A 27,643-nucleotide genomic window follows, 5' to 3' on the forward strand; every position below is an offset into this window, starting at 1 on the left:
GAACCTGTTGCACCCATGGTGAGTCTAAGAGTCCATAGGAGAATGCTACCTAGTTTGCCTACACTAGGGTTATGCAGATCCACTCGCACCACACAAGGCATACTACCAGTTAGATATCGCATATAGCAAAATAGATGTAAATGTTGAAATTATGTAAATATGTAACTGTTTTTCAAGCTTTTGTGCCTACAGGTAACCTGTAACAGTTTCCTTTAGAGTTTGTTTTATGGACACTGAACCACAGGACTTGTGTGTGGTCAAAAACTTTTACCATTTGCCCAGGGATGGACCATGGACATTGATGCTGGACTTATCATCATAGGACCATTTTTGAGCTCTTGGTTTTTGTACATTTTTCCCTTTTCCAAATCTTGTACAAATTTTTATTGTTCAATTGTTTATATGTTATTCTTGTTTTCTTTTATTCAACCCAGGAGTGCTGACTTTCACTAGGGGGGAATGTGGTGCCCCCAGGAGTATGGTCGCCACACTGGCTTTGCCTTCCTCCAGGGGAGGGTAATGCCAGGCTTGGAAGCAGTGATTGGTCTCTCCAGCAGTTAACCTAATGCATGCAACACAGCTCTGAACCAGGATTCTGGGGAGGAGTGTCCTCTGAGGGCCAGGAGGAAGAAGAGATCAGATAGTCTGCGGAGGGTGAAGTGTGCAGACGGGAGGTGCGAAGCTGAGAGGTTGAGCTGCAGAAGGCGAGCTCCCTCAGCTTGAGAGCGCACAGAACTGGAGCCTGGTCTCCACGGTGGTACGGATACTGACGGTCCTACCACAGATACCAGAGGAGTAGGAGGCTGTAAATGCCCTGTTCCCAGCAAAGGCTTGGGACACAACAGCAATTGACTAGTGAGCCAGGACTCAGGAGAGGAGTCCCCGAGAGAGGCTACAGCTGTCTGTCATACAAGTAAAGTTCTAGGAACATCTGATGAGAGGCATTTTAGAGTAACTAAGTACTGGAGTGCTTCACACTACAAAGCGCTAGGAAGGAGACTGCACAGCCCTTCTGCTGAGAGAGAATCCTGATCTGCTTCCAGGCTGACCTGCTCCAATACCATCTGTAATCAGGACTCTGGACTGCATATACTCAGTAAAGGTACAGAAACTACAACCGCTGTGTCTTGTCTGTTCCCTACGCTTTCGGCACTGCTACATCCCCGTGCCAGCTACCTCTACACTGCCCTGGGACTACAGCTCCACCCGTGGGGAGCTTTACCATCTAAGCTGCACATACCATCAGTCCCAGCGGATCTGTATGCAGCGTTGGCCTAACACCATATTTGCCAAACACCACGGGTGGCGTCACGAACTATCCTACCATTAACTACATCTCCCCATTGCTTGAGCGCCCAGGGCCACGGACCGGGTCATCGCTGTTGTGACACATCCCCCTGACACCGGCCCGGTACCGAGTACCCCACAGCCCTGGGAGGGCGACCCAGGTGCCCAGGGCCACGGACTGGGTCCCCGCTGCTTTGACACATCCCGCTGATACCGGCCCAGTACCGAGTACCCCCACAGTCCTGGGAAGGTGACCCACTTATAAAGGGACAGGGGATTTATTTTTTGTGACACAACTGTCATCAGGCCACAGGCCTCAGAATCAAAATACACTGTTTAATGGAACACTCCCTATCCCCACACATCCTAAGGCACTGCTTAAAGTGGAACTGTCACCACCATCTGCATGTTAACCTGCCCACATCATGGAATACTGGCTGCAAAGCTCAATAAAAAATCTTTTTAATTTAATTTCTCATCTTTAATATCAACTTGTAAAGTTTAGATTCTAATTCATGGTAAGCTTAGGTGGGTGTTACCAGAGACTGTTCTCTGGGGGCGTGTACTTTTTCTCCTGTATGCTGATGACCAATCATAAACAGGAGGTGTCATGCATGTAAAAAAGAACATGTTCCCACGTAGTTCAAAAACATGCCTTCTCCTGTGAGATATGTAATGCCACTCAACGCTGTTATAATTTACACAGCAACTGCAGAGATCAGGGCTGAGAGCAGGGATGTCTATCATTACGTCTCACAGGACCTGACTTTCTGGGGAAATGTTATTTTTCCCCCTTCATGACATCACCTGATTCTGATTGGTCAACATCATGCAGGGGAAAAAGTACATGCACATTGAGAAGAATCTCTGGTAACAACTTCTTTGACTTATCACAAATTATAGCCTAAAATAAAGAAGGCAATATTGCCAAAACATATTGGAAAAATAAAAATATAAAAATTATGGCTTTATTCGGCTCTGAGGCCACTATTCCATGGTGTGGCCAATTTAACATGCTACAACAGGTCCTCTTTAACTCCTTCATGCTCAAAACTCCATTAGTCCCATATGTAAGGAGGTGGCAGGTCCCCTCTCTCCTCCTTACTGTGTGGTTCCCCTAATGCACTGTCTATGTCCCTATGTTATATCCTTGCAATGTATTATATGTGTTTTCTGCGTTGTGATGTAATATAATGTTTATACTGTATCTGTATTGCTATGTGTTATGTCATGTTATGGGGCCAATCTGTCTGCTGTGCTAATGTAGTGTGCTCCTTAAATGTCCTAAGAGTTAGGGACAGTATTAGTTAACACAGGGCTGGGCCTGTAGCAGTAGCAGCAACAGTAAGGCCACAGGAAACTGCTGTTTCCCTCCAGAACTGCCAGGATCATTGAACAGGGCAGACGTATATGACCCAGGGCACTGCCAAGTCTCCTGACAGGAGAGAACTGTTGCCCTGGATTCTGAAGAAATACAAAACAAGGACTAAAGGATTACACCACGGGACGCCAGGACTTCAGGAGTGCCCCATGCTGAAGTGGTCTCAGGTGCCCAGATTCCAGTGTGTGGATTTTTGTGATCTCCGGATTCTGCAGCAGTTGTGGGTATGGATGTAGCCAGCGTCAGGGAGTGATCAGGACTCCAGTGATGTATTTTTGTCGCTTTATTCTTTATAACCTTTTACATTAAACAATTTGTGTTCCCCATTGGACAATGGTTGCCTCTTCTGGCTCTGTTTTGCCCGGACTACTGCGGCTGGAGCAAGGACAAGATATGTTGTGAGGAAGGTTGTATTAGTCCCAACTGCCTATCTGCAAGGGACCAGGGGAGTGCTCGCTGACAGTCGGCTCATTGGACTCTATTCAAATACTGTGAGGGCAGCACGGTGGCTCAGTGGATAGCACTGCAGCCTTGCAGCGCTGGAGTCCTGGGTTCGAATCCCACCAAGGACAACATCTGCATGTCACGTGGACCCGTCCTGTGTGACGCGACCAGCAGGCCGGCAACTAAAACAGGATGCTGCACGTGATACTGTCCTGTGTGACACGGCTCGCAGGCCGGTAACTAAAACAACAAGACAAGGGGTAGGGAAACAGTTACAACGGTGTAACTGTGATAGGGAAAGGGGACGAGTCAGTGTCCCTAATGCACCTAGCGTTCCCTATGCCGGTTCTGCACCGGGCGTCGATCACAAACCTGTCGCCCTAGCACACCCTACACCTATCCCTTGCTAGGGAGCTGGATGGCGCAGGCACTGGCCCTACCGCTGTACTAATACACACTAAGGAAAAACACAAACAGGGAAACACCACTTAGCTTTACTCTGTTGCACTTGCTCCTGGCAACAGAGTCCGCCACCAGCATGCAGCTCTCCTCCTGAATCGCTGCCACCAAGCTCTGTCAGAGCTATAAGGAAATCCCCTATGACTCCTTTCACACCAGGGCAATGTCAGTGCTGCGAGGAACGCTCTCCAGCTCCTTCCTCCACCAAGGATGGTTGAAATGAACACTATCACCAACACTGATTGCAACACCTGTGACTCTTTTATAGCAGAGCCAGCAATCACACCTGCATAATAATCATGTGCACTTAACTAAAGAAACTAAAGTGCAATGACGCCGCTCACCACCACCGGGGCAAACTCAGAACAAACGACACCACAGTGCAATAATCCTAATGGCCACCAGGGCAAAAACCAACCTTAAGCACAGCTTAGGAAAAAAAGGTTACCTGTGCTTTATATCAGTCCTGATCCAGCATGGATCATGACACTGCAAGGAATTTGTATGTTCTCCCCATGTTTGCGTGGGTTTCTTCCGGGTACTCCAGTTTCCTCCCACATTCCAAAGACATACTGATAGGGAATTTAGATTGTGAGTCCCATCGGGGACAGTAATGATAATGTGTGCAAACTGTAAAGCGCTGCAGAATATGTTAGTGCTATATAAAAATAAAGATTATTATTATTAAAAAATAAAGATTATTATTATTTAAGAACCCGGCTCTGACACTTATACCAGAAAATGTTAACGCAATTCTACTCAGGCTCCATCATTGCTGACATCACTCCAACCTACCCCAAATCTGAAAGACTCCAATGAACATATTTGTTTACTAAAGGAAATGAGAATTATTACGGTACTCATTTTATTCTTTTCATCTCGGAGTCATGGGGCAAGTTGAGATATCAGGAGGTGGATTTGTGATCTTCGTGCACCAGTCTCATGGTGGCAAAGACAGCTCTTGATGGCACCGTGCCTCTGATCTAACCATGGTTTCCTGAGAACAAACTGCTAGACAATTGATATGAAATGAATTTCTGGGACTAACGAAGTCACTAAAAATGAAGTTGAGGAAAAATTGGTGATATAAGTGAAGTGTGGTTCAGCAAAGTATATTTTTCTGGGTACATAAGAATCAGGTGCATTACAGTATAATGATTATATAGGGTATTGAATATCTCACCTCCGGTGTGGTTGAATCTTTTCATCACTGTCTTCACTTCGTGTTTGAACAACGCCTCGTCTCTTTTACAAACTTGTGTTGTTCTCTCCCAGTACTCTGGATCCTCATACTCCTTCATCCATGCAGCCACAGGGATGCGTCTCTTAATATGACTACTGTATAACTCAGTCAACTGGTCATCCAGATATCCAATGATGGAGAACTCGGGTATTCCAGGTAAAGGGACTGAGACCCCCGTGTAATAATAGCGCAGAGAGTGACTGTCTGAGAGACATACAGAGTGTTACTTAGAGCACCGATCAGATTATCATCTACTATAGGGTAATACTCATATATGTATGTGTCTACCATCTGGCTAACTGCTGACACAACTGGACTGGAAAAGGCAACCTTCAAATATGAGACAACTGGAGCAGTTTGCCCTTAAGGAGTGAGCCAAAATACCTGTCGAGAGGTGCAGAAGTCTCATTGACAGTTACAGGACTCGTTTGATTGCAGTGATTGCCTCAAAAGGTTGTGCAACAAAATATTAAGTTAATGGTATCATCATTTCTGTCTGGGCTTATTTCATGAGTTTTATTTTTTTTTATTCTGTGGAAGCATGGTTTAAAAGCAATGTCTGACTTTCATTTGTTCATTTTCATAGATTTTTGATTTATTATTACTTTTGTCAGATTCAAGTTATTTCTGTGATCATTGTGGATTTTTCTGTCATTAAACAAGGGGTACCAACAATTTTGACCATATGTGTAGGGATCTGTGGGGCCATAATACTGTGTTTAGGAGGTCTGTGGGGCATCACACTGTATATATGGACCTGTGGTGTCTCATACTGTACATTGGGAGCTGTGGGGACATGATGCGGTTTATAGCAGCTTGTGGGAACATCGTACTGTATCTAAAGAGCTATGTGTGGCATCACTGTGTGTAGGGATATGTGGGGCCTTCATACTGTGTATAGGGAGATGTGGGGCCTTCATATTGTTATTGGAAGCTAAAGGGGCATTATACAGGATAATGGGAGCTGTGGGGGCATCATGGGAACACAAAACACATTTGGTAGATAAAACCAATTAAATAGCTAAGAATAAACGACTCAGACACAATAGTTGTGGATTAACATTGGCCGCGATGTTTATTTAGGGTGACATAAAAAGGTTCATAATAAATACCAATAAATTAAATAAACATACCATGTACCAATAAATATGAACCACCAAACCACTAGTCCACCCAGACATCTGGGTGACTTTCCCCAAACGCCATGCCTCTCAAAGCATGGCCCCCCCAAAACAAAGCAGCCAATGCGCAACCATTGTTTGAAAATCTAAGTTGAAGATATCTAAACCGATATCAGAAAGGTGAACTGAGTCATTTCTATATAGCCCAGGGGTAAAACCCTCCAAATCCACATGTCTGTAAGAAAAGCTGTTTACTAATCGCATAAAATGTTCCATTTTTTATTGACCCTCTTTCTAATTTTTTTCTAAGAAAACTAGCCTAAGGCTAGACCATAAAAGTCTGGGGATGATCTCAGAAAAGGCAAAAGATGTATTTGCAAATTTAAGTCGTAAAAATGAGATATCATTCCTCATCTCGGCCATAAGGTCAAGAGATTAGCATTTCCCGAGATCATTTCCCCCAAGATGAATTATCACTAAGTCAGGATGAGGTAAACTTAATAAAAGATTCAATAATTCAGAGACAAAATTCTTCCATCTCATTCCTCTGATACTGTGCCAAAATATTCTGACTTGCGAGGTGCTAAATGACAAATTCTCGGAATAAGACCTCTGGCTGGCTCTCTTCCTAGCCCAGTGAATGAAAGAGTGTCCAACTATGCAAACAATACATGGCTCTGAAAGAAAATATAATAGTTTAACACTGGTACAGATTTTGCCGAACATACAATTTAAAGCGATTCTATTCCCATCTGCCCAAACGTTTGATCTTCTCATCCTTAAAACCGGATCTAGCTGCTTCCGTTGCAGCACCGATTCTATACGAATGTGAAGATATCTTCAGATGACTCAAACCCAGTTTACTTAAGCATTTTTTTAGAATGGAGTTGAATTGAAAGATGGTGACAGGTTCTCCATTAAAATGAATAAACAGAGGGCCGGAATAGGCCGGCCTTAATTGTAACCAATTCAAAACATTGAAAAACGGGCAGATGGAAGTATTGGAAATAGAATTAAGGCGTATGGAAGAACCTCTCCCAAGCTGGTCCGTTTTGGATTTACCTATAAAAACAATTACATGGGAGTCCTCAATAACGACATCAGAGCACATTAAGCCAGAAGGTTCCGACTTTTTAGCCAAAACTACTTCACTCACCCTCAACGCTGCAAAAATGCCAAGGAAAATGCTGTCGTAAAAAGACAAGATTCAAAATGATTGAGACAAACAGAATCCAAAACATTACATAAATTGTTAAGCAGTTGAAAAGAGGTAGGTCTCCTTTCCTCGCTTTTAAATGTACCCTTTTTTAAACCTTTCAGAAATTGTCTAAGCGGAAAATAACTGGATAACGGATTCCCTCCATATAATTTCAGAAAAAATGACACACCTGAAATATGTTTAGAAAGAGCTGAATAAGAAAAACCTTTCTTGAACAAATATTCAGCAAACTTAATTGCTGACCCAGAAGAAGTAGTAATAGATGAAAAACCAAAGGTGGTACAGAAGGAAACCCAAAGCTGCCATGCGGCTAAGTAATTAGCCCATGTTCTATCAGCTAGCGACTGCCTTATCAAATTGGCTGACAGCCCTGAATATAATCCCAGAGATAAGGAGGGTAATACATCGAGTCCATCTCCACTTCAGGGGCCAATTGTCGGAAGCGAGACCACTGTCGAAGACAGATAGAATTACAAATTAGCAAATTGTCACTGACTCCCAACCTTGCCTTGAGCCAAATATGATAACTTAGACAATGTAAGACCAAGTATCTGAGGATTCTAGCACAAAACCTATTTTTGGAGGAAAGTGTATTAACAGCAAATAAAAAACCCTGGCAATCCGACAGAATTAATAACCTTTTATTTTTTAAAAGGTGTCCCCACAACACAATGCATGAGAGTAAAGAGAAAAGATTCAAAAATAATTTGTCATCAGTTAGTTTGTTAGAAACCCAACTAGTAGGCCAAGACTGGAATACCCAATGCGAACAACAGATGGCGCTAAAACCGCGATTTACATCTGTGTAAAAAAGAAGTGGAACAGAATCAGATAATTGAAACGGAGATTGAAAATATGATCTTCCGTTAAATTTAAAAAAAAATTCCAACCAAATTTTGATATCATCTTTCATTTCAGAAGTAACCCTCACGTGAGAGAAGGGAGATTTCAAACCCTTTGTAGCATCATAAAGCCTACGAGAAAAAAACCTTTCCCATGGGCAAAACCCTCAGGGCAAAATTCAAAGATCCCAACAAAGATTGAAGATCCTTCAAAATAACTTTCTCTTTTTTGAGCATAAGAACCATAGAATTTTGAAGTTTTAAGATTTTTTCCATAGGCAATCTGCACTCCATAGAAGAAGAATCTAGGGTGATACCTAAGAAATCAAGACAATTGGTGGGAGAGACTGTCTTCTCCAGAGCTATGGGAATACCAAATTCACTATACACTGAGCTGAACGTATCAAGAAGACTTTGACATGTGTCTGAATTAGGAGGACCAATAAAAAGGAAGTCATCCAAATAATGTATGATACCTCCTTTAGTAAATTTGGATTGGACGACCCACTGTAAAAAGGAAGAGAAAGACTCAAAATAAAAACATGAGAGAGAAAATCCCATGGGAAGACATTTGTCAAAGAAAAATTTGTCATTGAAGAAAAAACCCAAAGAATTAAAGCCGAAAGGGTTTACAGGTAATAAGCGAAAAGCTGATTGGATATCAGATTTGGATAAAAGGGAATCTTTCCCAAATAGTCTCAATAAATCCAGGGCGATATCAAAAGAAGTGTAATGCACAGAGGCCAAAGACTTATCTACTTCATCATTCAAGGATGAACCATGAGGGTATGAAAGATGATGAATGAGTCTAAAGGATCCAGGCACTTTTTTGGGGACAATACAAAGAGGAGAAATGCAGAAATTGACAAAGGGAGGATGATCAAAAGGACCCGCGACTCTGCTCAATTCAATTTCTTTAGAAATTTTGGATTCAACTATATTAGGGAAATCACAAACTGATGGTAAATTTTTTATACCAGTGCAACCAAAACCTTCGAACTTGGGAATATGAAAACCAACAGAAAAACCTGTTAACAACAGATATTTACTCGTTGTGTCTGGGTAAATGTTTAGCCACGGAAGTATTTTTTCCCAAATCACCGGAGTCGGAGCTCTTGAGAAATGTCTCCTTGCTGGATCCTTGCTGAGTAACCATACCTGATTTCTTAAAACATTTGAATAAAGGGTGAGCGCCCCCGCAAAAGGAGCATTCATGCCTGAATCGACAATTATGCGTCCATTTGCAAGAAAATTCGTTGAACGCAAAGCAAAAGCCTTTCTTAGTGGCTGGAGCTGTAGGTTGTCTTACAAAAAATTGCCTCTGAGGAAGCATCATATTCAGCCACAATCCAACGTCTTTCACCCCCCATGAGACATTAGAGTGGACGGCTAATTTTTGACGAAAAGCTTCGTCGTAATACAGCCATGCTAATCCTCCAAAATTTCTATACGCTTCCAATACAATGTCGATGTGTTCGAACAGACCACAACAAAGATGAGGGCTTTTCTCCCCTAAGACAGCAGCATAAATCAAAAATGCCTGCAGCCAATTATTAAATGACTTAATGATTGCAGGTTTCTTTTCTTCCCCTGATGACCTATCCTCCCGTTTATCTATTTTAAAAAGATGGTCTTTTTGAGAAGGGAGAAGGGAGAATAAATCCACATATCTACCATTCCAAATGTTCTCTTTGACAGAGGCAAGCAAATGGAACCCCAACGGCGAGAGTTCACAAGTCACTGCCTCCTTCAAAAGGGACTGTGGGACACCCGCATGTAAGGGGTTAACACTGTGTGTCTGGTCAGTAACAATAATAGGGTTGGCTCTATTAACAGACTCCAAAGCCTCTGACACCAGAGAATTAATTAAGGATTTCAAATCACTCTGAGACACTGACAGGGGGACATTGATGTTCTCACCATGTCCATGGATAGAAGGGTCCTGAACTTGATGAGAGCTCCCGCTCAAGCCCACAGGAGGGGGCGAACGGAGCTGCCGAGGAAACTGGCCAGCTGGGATGTCTTCATCCTCTGAGTCTGAGGACCTCCAGGCTTGGGCAGGAGCTGATGCTGTAGAAGCTTCATGACGCCAGGCACCAGAGCTGCAGCCGGTAATTGGAGCTGCTGTGTCCCGGGCCGCCCTTGCGCTTTTACGACTGAGGCGGTTCGCAGCTGAGCCGGCATGACAATCAGCTGCAGGAGGCGCTGGCCTGTGACGTCGCCGGGAATCCCACGATATACTGCGGGAAACCCAGGTAGTTGTCATCTTCTCGCGGGCCTCCCGCGCTCGGCTTCCGGGCGGATCTGACGTGGAGGACGGTGAATAAGGTATCCTGGGGTGGCGCTTCCTCCTGAACCCGGAACGGCCAGGCGGCTCAGCTGAGGTAAGTACTGCGGGCGGGTTCGGGAGCAAAGGGACGGGAGCCGGAGCAGAGACTTCGCCCGCTGCTAGGGCAGGTTCAATAGCTAAGCAGCTCTCCATCCACTCTGCTTCGTCTTCTTCACCGGCCCGCTTAATCAGTCTTTGAAGAAGGCTGTCCATTGTTGACACAGAGTTGTAAATTTCCTTCTTCCTCACAGAGTGAGGAAAAACGGGCAACAGCTGTTTATTTATATGGAGATTTTTCCCTGTCATATTCCAATCCTCCAATCAGCTGGGAGGAAAAAGGCGCCACGAGAACTATAAACAAACAGATGACAGACAGCTCGTGCCCCCACAGCTTAACATGTGACCTTAACCCTTTATTGCTCAGATCACTATAAACAGAAGATAATGAACTTTACTGCATATAAAAACAAGACCTGACAGTGTTTGTGTACCCATGTGACCCCCCCTACATATGATTCTGGGGAGGACAATCATACTATATATAGGGAGTTGTGGGGCATCATACTGTATATGGGAGGCTTTACGGCCAACATTCTGTATATAGGGGAGCTGTGCAAATATCTTACTGTATATAGTGAGCTGTGATGGCATCATACTGGGAATAAGGGAGCTGCAGTGGCATTATTCTGTATATGTGGAGCTATAATACTATATAAAAGAAGCTGTGGAGACATCATATTGTATATGAGGAGGCGGAACTGTGAGAACATCATACTTTATATATGTGCTGTGGGGAAATTGTAATGAATATAGGGAGTTGTGGGGCACTGATACTGTCTATAGGGTGCTGTGGGGACATCAAGCTGTATAGAGGGAGCTGTGGGGTATCATACTATATGTAGGGGAGCTGTGGGGATATTATACTGTATTGTTGGGGCATTATATTTGCTGGGACACATTTGGGGGTCATCATATAGTGTTTTTTGGGGGAATTGACTGTGGGATTATCATACTATATTCTGTGGGGCAGAAAATGAGCCATGAAAGGGATATCGTAGTAGGTGAAAACACCAAGAAGCTTCAATAGGGGTACAATTACTGCCCCTACCATGCTGACACACGTCCCTTTGATGTCATCTTTGTGCTGTCTGTAATCCTTTTTTCACATGAGAAAAACATATGCAAAACATATGCAAGAAGCATTTTAAAAAGTGACACACAAACAAAAAATGGGTCTAGGGCACTGAAAAGAACACAGACCATTTTCAAGAATGAAAAAAAATGACATGTGAAACCGGCCTTCCTCTTATGCTTTCTGCTTCTCATTTTATCACGTGTTGCTCTTTATCTCTTCATTTTAAATGTAGTTTCACACCATGTTCAGGCACAACATTTAACAAATTTAGTTTTTTTTCACAAACTTTGCAGGTTCAATTTTTCATGTGGCAATTTACACCAACTCCAGATTGTTATGAAGGATGATCAGATGAACAGCAAAGTCATTCCTTTCTATGAAAATTAGCTAATAAAAAAAAACATTTCCACTGAATTTCAGCACAAAATGACCTGCTTACATCCCTTCAGTGATCTTCCCGTTGGCATAGGCAAGGACAAGGTAGCTGATATCATCATGCTGAATGAATAATAAGCGAAGACTAGTAAACTGGTTGCTTTAAAAGGGGAATGGTTCTTTTAATCATTGTCTTCTTCTATTAAACATGGCTAAGGAAACATTTGGCAGTCATCATTGCTTTGCATGAAAAGGGCATTACATGCAAAGACATTGCTGCTTGTAAGATTGTCCTTATATAAAGCATTTATCAAATCCTCAACAATATTAAAGAAAGAGATTCAATTGCTGTGAAGAAGACTAGGAGGCATGCAAGAAAGTCCAGCAAATGACAGGACCATCTCCTAAAGAAGATTCAGCTATGGGATTAGTTAAACACTAGTGCAAAGCTTGCTCAGGAATGGCAGCAGGCAAGTGTCAGTGCATCTACAATGAGGCAAAGGCTTATTGAGGCTACCTGGTGTCAAAAAGTGCAGCAAAGAAGCAACTTCTCTGCAAAGAATGCATCAAGAACATACTGACATTCTGCAAAAGTTGGTTGGCAGAAGACTTGTCACGTTGTGACTGTTTGTGATTAGGGAAATAGGCCCTAACTATCCCTGTTCCCAAGGGTGCCTCTATAGGTGAGAAGGTTTGGGCCACTAGCCTTACTGTTCTCCTTTTATTCCCTAAGCTGTCCACTCTTCCTCCCCCGGGACAGTACTGCTAGTGTATTAACACATAAAAAAGGCAGGAATAACAGAAAGCAACAAATATACAAACACTCAAAGGTAGAGAGGTATGTAGGGAAGGATTGGAATGTGCCAACTAAATGGGAATAAGACAATGAGGGAAGCATACACCCAAAAACAGCACGCAACAATCTCCAGTAGCAGCCGTGATCTCCAGTTCAGCACAATGTCTCCAAGGAGCTATGAAACAAGGCAGGGAAGGTCTGGCCTGGTTTTATAGGGAGAGGTAATGACCAGATCAGAAGCAGCTGAAATGAAATTGCATGTTTCTGACCAGCACAGAAAGGGTTGCTAACCTCTTCGGCACCAAAGTAGCTCAAATACATTTAATAAGGGACATAAACACACAGGCTAAATGGAAGATCTGCGATTCATACTACGCAGTGATCTTCTAACCCCAGATCTTACAGGAGGACATGACAAACTTGTGACAAGACTAGGGTAAAGTTATGTCTGATGAAGCCCCTTTCGACTGGGACACTGGGAATAATGATTATCCAGAAAAGAAGAGGTGACGTTGCCATGAGTTCTATGTCATCAAAAAGTAAAGCCTTCTGAAACCATTCATGTGTGGGGGCTTCTCATCCCTGGAAGCGGTCACTCCTAATTATACCCAATCCCATGGCCATGAAAAATGAATGGGATCTAATCATCCTTCAAGAGAAACTTCTCCCATCATCCAGGATGTGGAGATGAGCTTTTACCAGCAAGATAGAGATCATGTCACATGACAAAAGTGAGGACTAAGTGGCATGGTGCATAAAACATTGATATTTTGGGTACATGACCAGGAAACTCTCCAGACATTAGTCCCATTGAGAACCTATGGTCAATCCTCAAAAAGAAACAAAAACAATCCAGAAATTGGTATAAACTCAAAGCATTGAGAAGTCAAGAACGGGCAGCCATCAGTCAGGATCTGCCCAGAAGCCGATATCCAGCTGCCGGGGAGAAGGGCAGAGGTCTGTAGAATAAGGGGCAGTGTGGCGCCCCTGAGGCTCAGTCACCACAGAGGTACTGCACCTTCTTCTAAGGTTTGGTGCCCCACCATCCAGGTAAGGTGGGAACTCCTGACCACGCTCCAACACTCGCTCCCCACACAACAGGGTAGTTCAGCAAAGCCACATTGCGGCTCTTGCTTAGAGTGTAGCAGAGCACCTTTGGTGGCTCCCTGCTTGGAACACAAAATGTGCTGGGAGGTGGGTGGAGTTGAGAATACATAAAAGAGTGGGAAGGTTTAGGATTTAGGGCAGTCAGTCAGTCAGCAGTCAGTCGGTGAGACTGAAGGAGAGAGTCACTCAGAGAGGAGTGAGGAAAGACGATCCCTGAGAGAGGGATGGAGGAAGGAGTGCTGCAGCAGACCTGAGTGACCCAGGTCTGCTGGCACAGGAAAGAAGGAGAAAGACATTGAACTGAAGCCTGAGCTTCCATAGGAAAGAAAGACAAGTACGGAACGTAGGAGAATAAGAGAACACAGAGGATGTTGGTTAGAGGAAGAACCCTGCCTAGAGGTTCTAAGCGCAAGACTGGGGCCCGGTCCCCGAGGTTGTATGGACACTAATGGTTCTGCAGCAGACACCGGTGGAGTAGTGGGCTGTAAATGCACTACTCCAATCTAAGACTTGGGGGCACAACAGCAACACGGATAGAGGGACGGGACTCAGGAGTAAGGAGTTCCCGAAGCAGCCTACAGCTGTCTGCCGTACAAGTAGAGTTCTTGGGAACATCTGTTAGGAGGAACTCCAGTGTAACTCAGTACTAGGAGATCTTCACACTAAAAGGCACTATAAGAGGAGACGTTCAGAAAGGCACATGTTGGCGGAGCGTTGGAAGGGAGCATTCCATCTTGCCTGGAGGTTGGCTGAGTCTCTGACCCGGAGGACATGGCACGGAGGCCGGCACCTGTGTGTACTACAGACTGTGAGTAAAGCTTTGGAAATACAAGCCATGGTGTCCTCCATTGATTCTTGCGCCAAGACACCCAGCACCACTACATCTGGGTACCAGATTCTACACCGCCTGCGCTTCTCCTCTTCCCCTACATCTACACTGCCCTGGGGCTACAGCTCCACCTGTGGGGAGCTTCACCATCTTGGCTGCAACCCATCACCAGCCCCAGAGGATCTGCAAGCAGCGTCGGCCTAAGATCTCACTTGCCGAACACCACAGGTGGCGTCACGAACTATTCCATCTAACTACATTCCACCATTCACAATTTCCCCATTACTTGGGCGCCCAGGGCCACGGTCCGGGTCACTGCTGCTGTGACACTTCCCACTGATACCGGCCCGGTACCGAGTACCTCACAGCCCTGGGAGGGTGACCCAGCAGCCCTGGGAATATTGATGCACAACACTAAAATCAAAACAACAACCTAAGGCTAGCTTCACACTAGCGTTTCACTGACCTGCGTCAGTCTGCGCACGGCCGCCGCTAAGCTCCGCTCCCGGCCATGCCTCCTACCGGCCGCTCCGCCTATGGGCGCATGACGTTGCATTTGACCTATGTACCCTATCTTTAGCATTGGGTACGCAGGCTGTGTGCAGGTACGCGTTTGCCGGCACATGCATCCTTTTGGTGACGGTCCGACGCAGGTCAGTGAAACGCGAGCGTGAAACTAGCCTAAAGAACATCAATTCAAAAAACAAACCAGAAAAACCAGCCTTACCAACCCCAAGTCAGATCACAAATACACATGCAGGATTGTTATGAATGAGTCACCGTAGGAGGCAAAAACAGAAATGTTAGCTAAGTCCAGAAAACCAGAGAAGTTGGCAGCTATCGGATTGCAGACCCCTGAACCTATCAACAACAACTAGCAGTAGCTGTGGGGGGTTCCTACGATGCCCTAGACCCCTTGATCACAGCCGGAGAACTGCCTAGCCTAAAGACAGAAAGGGAAATCTAAACTGCCCCAGAGCAGACCCCAAAGCAATAGGCAGCCCCCAACATATAATGACGGTGAAGCAAGAAGAAAAAACACTAACACAGATAGAAAGATAGACTGAGCAAATGATGGGGCCCAAGCTAACTAGATAGGACAGGATAGGAAGGCTGCTGTCTGCAATCCGCGAAAAACCCTATCAAAATAAGAGCCAACAGACTGACAGGGAAAAAGGTCCTGAAGACGCTAGGCTTCAAAAAGACTATGTCAGTACTCAGGTATTTTCTGAAGACAGAGCAAACCGACAAAAAGGAATTCAGCTCTCCCCAGCAGGGAATGGCAGAATCCAGAAAAGCAAGGCAAACTAAAACCAAAGCACAAATGCAAAAAGGCAAAGCAGAAAACTTAGCTTTAGAGGAGCAGGAATCAGACTGGTCTCCTAGAATTCCACAGAGAAATCACCAGCGAGGCAGAAGGGCGTCGGCTGCCTTATATCCAGTCAGAGATCCCCGTCGCCCAGTCATCCTCTCCCAGCTCAGGTGCTTGGTAATCAGCCTCACTACCTTCCTTCACCAGAAGAGGGAGTTCATCAGACCTCAATGGTGAAGGGGAAAATGAACTCATAACACAGGATGCAGCAGACCTCTATTATAAGGGCGGGGCAGCACAGGTGCAAAAAACTAATTAAAGCAGCCACTCACAATTCATTTTACCATTTTTGCAAGATGCAGACGTGACACTTTTTTGTTGGTTGGGTGAAGTGGGGTGTCTGTCCTTGTGGGGTGCCCTCATATAGTGCAGGACAACCCGCCTGATATAATATTACTAGATATGAGCCCGCTCTATGCACGGGTGGTGAGCATTTTAATTGGTATATGGTCTCCCATCCTGGTATGTGCTGCCACCCTCCTATCCTGGTACGCATGGCACCCCTCATTCCTATCCTGGTATGCATTGTATCCTCACCCCCCAATCCTGGTATGCATGGCACCCCATTCTTCATCCTGGTATGCATGGTCCCCTCACCCCTCAATCCCGGTATGCATGATACTCCCTCATCCCTTTCCTGGTATGCATGGTCCCCTCACCCCCTATCCTGGTATGCATGGTCCCCTCACCCCCAATCCTGGTATGCATGGCCCCCTCACCCCCTATCCTGGTATGGATGGTCCCCTCACCCACTATCCTGGTATGCATGGTACCCCTCATCCCCCAATCCTGGTATGCATGGTCCTTTCACCCCCCTATTCTGGTATGCATGGTCCCCTCATCCCCTATCCTGGTATGCATGGTACCCTTCGTCCCCCAATCCTGGTATGCATGGTACCCCTCATCCCCCAATCCTGGTATGCATGGTACCCCTCATCCCCCAATCCTGGTATGTATGACCCCCTATCCTGGTATGCATGGTACCCTCAGCCCCCAATCCTGGTATGCATGGTACCCCTCATCCCCCAATCCTGGTATGCATGGTACCCCTCATCCTCCAATCCTGGTATGCATGGTACCCTCACCCCCTATCCTGGTATGCATGGCACCCCTCATCCCCCAACCCTGGTGTGCATGGTACCCCTCATCCCCCAATCCTGGTATGCATGGTACCCCTCACCCCCCTATTCTGGTATGCAAGGTACCCCTCATCCCCCAATCCTGGTATGCATGGCACTCCCTCATCCCTATCCTGGTATGTATGACCCCCTATCCAGGTATGCATGGTACCTCTCATCCCCCAATCCTGGTATGCATGGTACCCCTCATCCCCCAATCCTGGTATGCATGGTACTCCCTCATCCTTATCCTGGTATGTATGACTCCATATCCAGGTATGCATGGTACCTCTCACCCCCCAATCCTGGTATGCATGGTACCCTTCATCCCTCATTCCTGGTATGCATGGCCCCCTCACCCCCTATCCTGGTATGGATAGTCCCTTCATCCCCCAATCCTGGTATGCATGGTCCTCTCACCCCCAAATCCTGGTATGCATGGTACTCCCTCATCCCTATCCTGGTATGCATGGTCCCCTCACCCCCTATCCTGGTATGCATGGTACCCCTCATCCCTCAATCCTGTTATGCATGGTACTCCCTCATCCCTATCCTGGTATGTATGGTCCTTTCACCCTACTATCCTGGTATGCATGGTCCCCTCATCCCCTATCCTGGTATGCATGGTACCCTTCATCCCCCAATCCTGGTATGCATGGTACCCCTCATCCCTCAATCCTGGTATGCATGGTACCCCTGATCCCTCAATCCTGGTATGCATGGTGCTCCCTCATCCCTATCCTGGTATGTATGGTCCTTTCACCCCCCTATCCTGGTATGCATGGTCCCCTCATCCCCTATCCTGATATGCATGGCACCCCTCATCCCCCAACCCTGGTATGCATGGTACCCCTCATCCCCCAATCCTGGTATGCATGGTACCCCTCACCCCCCTATTCTGGTATGCAAGGTACCCCTCATCCCCCAATCCTGGTATGCATGGCACTCCCTCATCCCTATCCTGGTATGTATGACCCCCTATCCAGGTATGCATGGTACCTCTCATCCCCCAATCCTGGTATGCATGGTACCCTTCATCCCCCAATCCTGGTATGCATGGTACCCCTCATCCCCCAATCCTGGTATGTATGGTCCCCTCACCCCCTATCCTGGTATGCATGGTACCCCTCATCCCCCAAACCTGGTATGCATGGTACCCCTCATCCCCAATCCTGGTATGCATGGTACCCCTCATCCCCCAATCTTGGTATGCATGGTACTCCCTCATCCTTATCCTGGTATGTATGACCCCCTATCCAGGTATGCATGGTACCGCTCATCCCCCAATCCTGGTATGCATGGTACCCTTCATCCCCCAATCCTGGTATGCATGGTACCCCTCATCCCCCAATCCTGGTATGTATGGTCCCCTCACCCCCTATCCTGGTATGCATGGTACCCCTCATCCCCCAATCCTGGTATGCATGGTACCCCTCATCCCCCAATCCTGGTATGCATGGTACCCCTCACCCCCCTATCCTGGTATGCATGGTACCCCTCATCCCCCAATCCTGGTATGCATGGTCCTGTCATCCCCCAATCCTGGTATGCATGGTACCCCTTATCCCCCAATCCTGGTAAGCATGGTCCTCTCACCTAACCTATCCTGGTATGCATGGTCCTCTCACCCCCCTTATCCTGGTATGCATGGTCCTCTCACCCCCCTTATCCTGGTATGCATGGTCCGCTCACTCCTATTAAAACTACACACACACAAAAAAAACATTTATACTCACCCTTCTTTCCTGTGCTTCAGCGCTGTTACCACGTTCTGCTGGAGGCCGGGGGAGGAGTCTGGCGCCGGAGTACGTGCATGCCCATAGCGCTGTCCGGCACCATATTGCTGAAGACACACTGCAAGGGAAACTCTCAACCCTACACCTTAGGCACCTGCAGCGGTGTTACGGAGGTCTCTGGGAGAAGAGCCAATGGACTCATGGTGTCTTCAATTGAGAACAATGTCGAATGCAACCAGATACCTTCCAACAGTGAGGAAATTCCAACTCCAGAGACTGCACTCCATCACCCTCATCTAAGGACTTTGGCAGGCAAGATACCAGCTCTCGACAACAGTGCAAACATCCTGATCCTGCCTGGCAGAGACATTCTGCGATTACACAAGGTACGTCAGCAAATCAACGGGCCACATGACGCTCCTTTTGCTCAATGCTTAGACCTAGGCTGGGTTATCATAGGCAATGTCTGTATAGAAAAGATGAAGAGACCCATGAGGATTTCCTCATTTAAGACTCACGTCCTACCAAATGGTCGCAGCGCTTTCAACCATGCCCACATGATTACTGGGTGAAAGAGAAAATAAGCGACAACAAGTGGAAGAAAGAAACCTCTGACGACACGAACATATTACGGTCCCGTAATGATGACCTCGGGTCAGCAGTGTTCAACTCTACAAGAGAAGACAACCAGCTAGCACCTGCAAGGGAGGACAAAGAATTTATAAAGATTATGAAAAAGGAATTCGCCCAAGACGATTCAAATAGCTGGGTAGCACCTTTACCTTTTCGTTCTTCAAGAACAAGGCTACCTGATAATCTGCAACAAGCAATGGCAAGGTTTTCATCCCTAAAACGCACCTTAAAGAGAAGGCCAGAGATGGACAAACATTTTGATGACTTCATGCAGAATATCTTTGATAGAGGTCACGCGGAACCCGCTCCCCCGCTGAAAGAAGGTGAAGAATGCTGGTATCTTCCATCCTTTGGTGTCTACCATCCTCGCAAACCCGACCAAATTTGAGTGGTGTTTGACTCCAGTGCTCAGTATGAAGGCATCTCCCTAAATAGCCTGCTCCTCACTGGGCCTAATCTAAACAACAGCCTTATAGGAGTACTGATTCACTTCAGACAAGAATCTGTTGCAGTAATGGCTGACATTCAACAAATGTTTCATTGCTTTACCGTGAGAGAAGACAGCAGAACCTACCTCAGATTCCTATGGCACAAAGACAACGACGTCCGCAACAAGGTCATAGACTACAGGATGAAGGTGCACGTCTTCGGGAACAGCCCCTCACCTGCAGTGGCCATCTATGGACTAAGACGGACAGCATGGGAAGGTGAGAGAGAGTATGGGTCTGATGCTCATCTATTTGTGGAAAGAAACTTCTACGTAGATGATGGGCTTAAGTCTCTTCCCACAAGTGAAGAGACTATCGATCTGCTCTCTAGGACTCAGGAAATGCTGTCAACAGCGAACCTTAGACTCCACAAAATCATATCAAACAGTGAAAAGGTAAGGAAAGCATTTCCATCTGAGGATCATGCTGCTGGTGTAAAGGATCTTGTTCTGGGTTCTGACGTTCCTCCCACGCAACGCAGCCTCGGTCTGCTTTGGGATATGAAGCAGGACACATTCACTTTCCAGGTGTCAGCTTGGGATAAACCTTTCACTAAATGAGGAGTCCTATCTGTTGTGAACAGCATCTATGACCCTCTCGGGTTTATTGCACCCATCACCATTCAAGGCAAGATACTGTTGAGACAGTTGACCGCCGAGAGTACGGATTGGGACACTCTGCTACCATCCCTGAAACCACAAAGGTTGGAGGCGTGGAAGAAGTCTCTGAAGGACTTAGAGCATTTCCAAGTCCCACGTTGTTATTCCCCAGGCACCCTTTCAGCCACCATCAGAAGAGAAGTCCACATTTTCTCTGACGCTTCTACAGAGGCTATAGCTGCTGTAGCCTACCTAAAAACTTTAGAAGAAGGTAACAAGGTGCATTGTGGATTCATCCTCGGTAAGGCAAAACTTACCCCGAAACCTGCTCACTCTGTTCCAAAGGACGAAATGGACATTGCTATTGATTCATTTACCTTCTACACAGACAGTAAAGTGGTACTTGGTTACATCTATAACCAAACAAAACAATTTTATGCCTACGTCAGCAATAGAGTAGAGCATATCAGAAGCTTTTCTACCCCTGAACAGTGGTACTACGCCCCTACTGACATGAATCCAGATGACCGAGGGACGAGACTCACTGCCTCTAAACTCAATGACAACATATGGGTGTCACCTCCAAGGCTCCTGTACGAGGATTCCAGTTCAAGGGACCCCAACATCATTTACGAGCTGGTGGAACCAGAGTCTGAGAAAGAGATCAGACCAATCATTTCTACTCACTACACTTCTGTGTCGCCAAAATTGAAACTGAGATCTCTCCACTTTGAGCGCTTCTCAAGATGGTCAGCTGTCGTGAGGACCATAGCTCGTCTTATTCACATCACCCAGTCCTTTGTCAGTAACAAGACATCAGAGTGTTGTGGCTGGCATATGTGTAGAGGACACCCTACCGTTGCTGATATCAGACATGCCGAGCAATTCATCATCCGATGTGTGCAACAAGAAGAATATGGTCACGAGATTGACAGTATCACAAGGGGTACTAGCCTGTCTAAGAACAGTTCTCTGTTTGAATTGAACCCAGTGATCGATCATCACGGATTGCTGAAGGTGGGTGGTCATATAGAGAAGTCTGGCCTATGTGATAAGGAGCAGAATCCTATCATCATCCTGGGTCGGCACCATATCGCTACGCTGTTGGTCCGTCACTATCATGAACGAGAGCAGCACCAAGGAAGACAGTTTACCGAAGGTGCTATAAGGTCCGCTGGCCTATGAATCGTGGGGATGAAGAGACGTGTCTCCTCAGTGCTTCATAAATGCATTAAATGTCAAAAATTAAGAGGAAAACAACAACATCAACAAATGGCAATTCTTCTAGCAGACCGGCTAAACACAGACCAGCCATTCTCGTATGTCGGTGTAGATGTTTTTGGCCCATGTTCGGTTGTTACAAGAAGGACCCGTGGTGGAGCTGCAAACAGTAAGCGGTGGGCCGTGCTGTTCACCTGTCTTAGCATCCGAGCAGTTCACATTGAGGTAATTGAATCCATGGATTCCTCTTCTTTTATCAATGCCCTCAGAAGATTCTTTTCTATCCGGGGACCCGCCAAGCAGCTCAGATCTGACTGTGGCACTAACTTTGTGGGAGCGTGCAAAGAACTACAGTTGGACAACTTTTTGACAGACAGTGGGTGTACTTGGGTGTACTTGGGTGTTCAACCCTCCACATTCCTCGCATATAGGAGGATCCTGGGAACGTATGATTGGCATTGCTCGAAGAATCCTAGATTCGATGTTGCTGGATCACAAGTTACCCCTCACCCATGAAGTGTTGGTTACCTTCCTGGCCAAAGTGTCTGCCGTGATAAACGCAAGACCATTGGTACCAGTAACATCGGACCCTGATGCACCAATGATCCTTACTCCTGCTACACTTCTTACTCAGAAGGTTGGAGCTGCCGCAATTCCTCCACGGAAGTTTGTGGACGGGGACATTTACAAACGTCAGTGGAAACAGGTACAACACTTGTCCAATGTCTTTTGGCACCGCTGGAAAACCGAATTCTTGCACTTGCTTCAAAGCTGTCACAAATGGCAGACTGCAAAACCTAATCTCCAAGAGGGAGACCTCGTCCTCCTTAAAGATAAAGAAGCTCATCACAACGACTGCCAATGGGTCTTATTACCAAGGTTACACCAAGCAATGACGGGAAGATCCGTAAGGTAGAAGTCAAGGTTACGAAAGGCGGTTCAACTTGTATTTTCTTCCGTCCAGTCACTGAGCTTGTGCTACTTTTGCCGAGGACATCACATGAAAGTCATTGTTTATGGACACAGCTCACAGCAAGGAGCCTACCGCCATATATTCCTCCAGCTGTGTTAGAACGTTCTAACATTTGAACTTTCTCCAGCGGATTATTGGGTTGGTGGAAGTGTTTGCACGTTGCGGCTTCCCCAATCTGAAGATGGGTTTACGTTTGGACTCAGTCTATCCCGCTGTTGGGGACTTCATACCTCCAACTGAAGATTAGACCATGCCAATTGGACTGCAACTGTTGTTGATATTACTTGCATGCTTGTTTTCCTTTGTTTTTCAGGTCTACAGTGACATCTCCAGAGGACATCATAAAAATTATGAAATCTATAGATTTCAAACGGGGAGTGCTATGTCCCATGAATGAGACATTTTACAGACTGTCTTGTACATTTTACATGCTGTATTGCAGTCTCTCATATTGTTTTACTGTTGCTATGTGTTCCTGTGTTTTGCATAGCTGAAATCCTCCCTTTCCATCAAGTTTGTCTCTTCTGTCTCCCTGTCTCCCTCTTCTGGGTGTGATGTCACTTCCTTCTTCTTCCCCCTGTTTCTCAGTCTCCATCTTGGCTTCATTAGAGGGACATGTGCTTTCATCCTGTCTGAAGAAAGTCTTTTTTACCTGCTGCTGTTTGTATGCATTCAACAAGAATTCTTAAAGAAATCAAACTCTCTTCTGGATTCTTCATAACATGTGTGCCGGCAGCTGAGTTAAAAGCTATCTGTGACCGTCGCCAGTTGTAAGTAAGGTGAAGAGATCCAGCATCTCACAGAGCCATATTTGCAGCCACAGGCCCCGGGGACAGAATAGTCCCTCTAGTCACACTAGTGCTCGGCACCGCAACCGCGATGCCTGAACATACACCTATAGGATGCTGTGCCCTGTTAGAAGTCACAGGGTGCAGCTGAACGTTGCTTACCACACAGCGCAGCTCTGGCGGGCGCCACTAACCAGCCTAAACTCAGGCCTGGAAAGTGCATAGGACAGGCACGACGCCGCACTAACGGATGCTGTAGTGCCTGAGGTAGCATGGTGCCTTAGGTAGATTGGCGCACACAGGCGCTAGCCTGTGTGAGGAGCTGGGAGCACTGCGGCGCTAGACAGTGTCACACAACTCAGCGCTGACCCTGAACTCTAACCCTAATAACATGCGTATCAAAGGGAAGGGGTTTCATAATGAGTCATTCAGCGGTTCACAAGCATCCATCATCACATACATCTCTACCATCTCGGCCATGCAAACCTTTTATAGCAGCGTCCTTCCGGGACCTTCCTGATGGTCCAATCCGAGCTGGAGAAGGACCTGAGCATGTGACCTCCGATCTTCAATGAGAGATTGTCCCACGGCCATGCGCAGTAGACCAAAAGGAGGACTTAGTCCCTGGAGTAGCTCGCTGCTGACCAGCATGCATTGCTATAGCAGGACCAGGGGTGGCAGCAGCAACCAAACTCACAGTGCTAGACTGAGCAAGATGCTGGGAATGATGTCTTTGCTGAGCAGGCTCCTCTGCAGCTGGAGAGGAATGGGAGACCGCAGTAGGCAAGGGTCAGGATTCCTCCTGTGCAGAGGCAGGAACTCAATGCCTAACATACTGGGCTATAAGTTCCCATGATGAATATCTGGTGTTGTTTTTTTCTGCTGTGCATTTGCATGTGCAAAAAAATGCAGCATTTTACAGTTCCAGCAAAGTGGATGGCATTTAAATAAATCTCATACCCAATGTGCTTTTTTTACACTACAGAAACTGAACTGTGGTGGGATTGTGAAATATATCCATGGACTTGAACGAAGAGAGGAAAATCACAGATAAACAATACATATACATTTTTATTGTTTTTCTACATATGACTTCTTCTATAAAGTTATACCTAAGTTAAGTAACAGGAAGTTTCAAGAACAAAAGCAGTTTTATTTAAAACATAACCAAAAGGAGGAAAAAAAAAACTACAGCTGAAAAAATGTGCCAAAAACGCAATGAAAAAATACAAGTAACTTAATTTACAGGTCGGGTTGGGTGACTTGCCGGCCAGTCCGTGCATTGTGGCCTGATCTCGGTAGGGTTTATACGGCTGACTGAATGTACCCTATAGAAAGATATGACCACGATTCAAAGCAATTTTGCCAGAGTTTTAGCGTAAATCACTTTAAAAAGTCTCAATCTTTGCACAACTTTTAATTGCTCAAAAATGTTACGACTTTTGGTGTTTTTAGACCAGTCTCTACAAGATTCACCAAAGTGAGCAGAGATGGGGTGAGATGGGGGAGTGGTGAGGGAATGGCGGGGGCTTGACATACCAACTCATCTAATTATTGATGAGCTGTAGTGTTAGGCAGGGGTCACACTTGCGAGTGTGATGCAAGAAACTCACGTCAATACCAGGCACTGTCACCGGCAATCTGGCCGAAGTGTGCGGCTGCATAGAAATACATGCAGCCGCACACTCCGGTCCCAAGTGCCGACGGCAGTGCTGGGTATTGATGCGAGAGACTCGCGCGAGTTTCTCGCATCTCACTCAAAAGTGCTACAAATCTTTCTCCAGTTTAGAATTGGAGTAAGATTTCTGTTGGGGTGCTCCACTTGTCGGACGCACTAAATTCATGAAGAGGTTGTTTATATATAAATAAAAGAGACAGGGAATCTCCAGCTCAAAAGTTCATGTCCTCATTGTTTTTAATGGGGTTCTGGTTCAACTTTGGGTACAGTTCTGGTAATCAAACCGAACTTTGCAAAAAAGTTTGGATTGGGTACCATCACTTGAACGTCCAAGGGTCTGCTCATCTCTAGTCATAAGCTCTCAGTGTAAGTCTATGAGAGTAACTTTAGGTTCACCCAGCAAACACTGGAAGATACAACAGGAAACAATCTGCTGAAGATGACCGGAGCGTTGCCGGAAACAAAAGAACATGGCGGCTGGTAAGTGTAATGCTATGTGCAGGGTACAGCCATTAGTGTCACCACTCCAGCGGTGAATAAGAAAACTAGATTGATGGTTTAATGAATCAGGAACGTGTGGGTCCTACATGCCTCCCCTCATCAAAACAAGGGCAAAAATTGCTGGTCTTGATGATTGTCTTTATGATTGGGTTCACTTGAGCATAAAAAAACTCATCCAAATTTCATCCAGAAAATAACTACATTTTTTTCTCATTTGTCATCAATCTGTAATGTGTTTTTTAGATCAGCAGTTATTAAACATTTACAAGACTAAATATGTTTTCCTGTTACAGATTTGCAATGTATCCTTAAAAATCAAATGCTGAACTGTGGCTACTTGTCGAATCTAGTTTTTTCCCAATTCACGGAAGAAACTAGTGCATGTTGCCTTTTTTTTCATAGCAGATTTTGTCCATGAAAAACAATAACGTTCATGTGCACAGTCCCAATGAATTGCATTGGTTCTGAGTATTGTCTGGTGTTCAAGGAAATATTCAAATCTGTGAAAATGGGCTGTTTGACCACTTTGTTGCCAATTCTGATGCCAAGAACCAATTTGGATCAGGCTGGAGGGACCTGGGATTGATGCGCGGCATCAATGTCTGTGTATTCTTTCTGTGTGATCAGTGGCCAAAAGTCATTTAACCCCTTAAAGACATCAGTTATTTATTCAAACTGTGAAATTGGGCTGTTTGCCCACTTTGATGCCAATTCTGATGCCAAGAACCCATTTTGGCCAGGCTGGAGGGACCTGGGTTTGATGCAGGGCATCACTATCTGTGTACTGTATTCTTAGTTTGAGATCAGTGGCCCAAAGTCATTTAACCCCTTAAAAACATCAGTTACTTACTGAAATCTGTGAAAATCGGCTGTTTGTCCACTTTGGATGAATAACAAACTAACCAGCCTCTTATGCTTTTTTTCCCCTAGAAAACTAATCCCATGATTCCCTGATACTTTCCCTCCATGTAATTTGAGAAAAAAAAGAAACAAACAGACAGACACATAGACGTGCTTTATAATGCAGATATTTCAAACAGTTTCACAACAGATTGTTTTTTTTAGCAATACAAATGTGGTGGCAGACGACCTTATTATGACTAATATAATGATATAATGGATATAACAGGCGCCTCCGTACTCACCAGAATACACTTCAGACACACTGAGAAATATCATGGTGACTGCGTACACCTTCTCCATCCTGTATGTGATATACATTGCAATGTAATGAAGTTGTCAAGGAGAAGCCATGAAGCAGCTCAACAGCAGAACACAAAAAATGGGCCGTACTATATATAAGGGAAGGAGCTGTCCTCTGATTGGACGGTTGCTACTTTTTCTCCAATAGGAAAATTAGTCTGAAAATAATCAGCAGTTGCCGGGCAGATTAAAGGCGTGCTTACAAACTAAAAGTGAAAGTATGATGTGATGTGATGATTGTGATGTGATGTCCTGTCCACAGGCCCCATGCTACTGAGAAGCGGAGTAGAGTTATATATACAGTATACTAGATGGTGGCCCAATTCTACCGCATCAGGTATTCTAGAATATGGCCAGCGGGAGACCAACGTTCAAAAGATGGTCCAGGACAATCCACCATGATCCGCGATCTCACAGCGAGGGCCTGTAAGCTGCTGCGTGTCACACTGAGGCTAAGTACCCACATTGCAGAAGTGCTGCAGAAATGTCCGCCGCATTTCCGCAACTCCCACCGCGGGAAAAAGGCATGCAAATTCGGATGCGTTTTCCCACGGAAAACATGCGTTTTTCACGCGATTTTCGTGGGCGGAATTCAAGCGCATTCCAAGAGATTTGAAGCATCGCTTGGAATGGGATTGACAGGTTGGTCACACTTGTCAAGTATAGTGTTTGACAATTGTGATCAACTTTTTACTATTGATGCTGCCTATGCAGCATCAATAGTAAAGTATAGAATGTAAAAAATAATTTAAAAAATTTAAAAATA

General features: G+C 45.5%; 1 protein-coding gene across 2 annotated transcripts in view; it reads right to left on the reverse strand.

Moving 5' to 3' along the window:
• Positions 1–27,643, reverse strand: part of LOC141073823 (class I histocompatibility antigen, F10 alpha chain-like) — an 86,211-nt gene that overhangs the window by 39,873 nt on the left and 18,695 nt on the right. The window contains exons 1-2 of one of the 2 annotated variants that reach the window (XM_073561282.1): positions 26,820–26,956; positions 4,755–5,018 (exon numbers count right to left, since the gene is read on the reverse strand). In XM_073561282.1, coding sequence (XP_073417383.1) covers positions 4,755–5,018; positions 26,820–26,895 — 340 coding nt within the window. In that variant the 5' untranslated portion in view covers positions 26,896–26,956. Of the gene's footprint in view, positions 1–4,754; positions 5,019–26,819; positions 26,957–27,643 lie in introns of those variants that run through there. The other variant, XM_073561283.1, reaches the window with a different exon arrangement.

This window comes from Dendrobates tinctorius, unplaced genomic scaffold (genome assembly GCF_039654945.1).
Source record: "Dendrobates tinctorius isolate UK_male_01 unplaced genomic scaffold, ASM3965494v1 ptg000315l, whole genome shotgun sequence".
Lineage (NCBI taxonomy): Eukaryota > Metazoa > Chordata > Amphibia > Anura > Dendrobatidae > Dendrobates > Dendrobates tinctorius.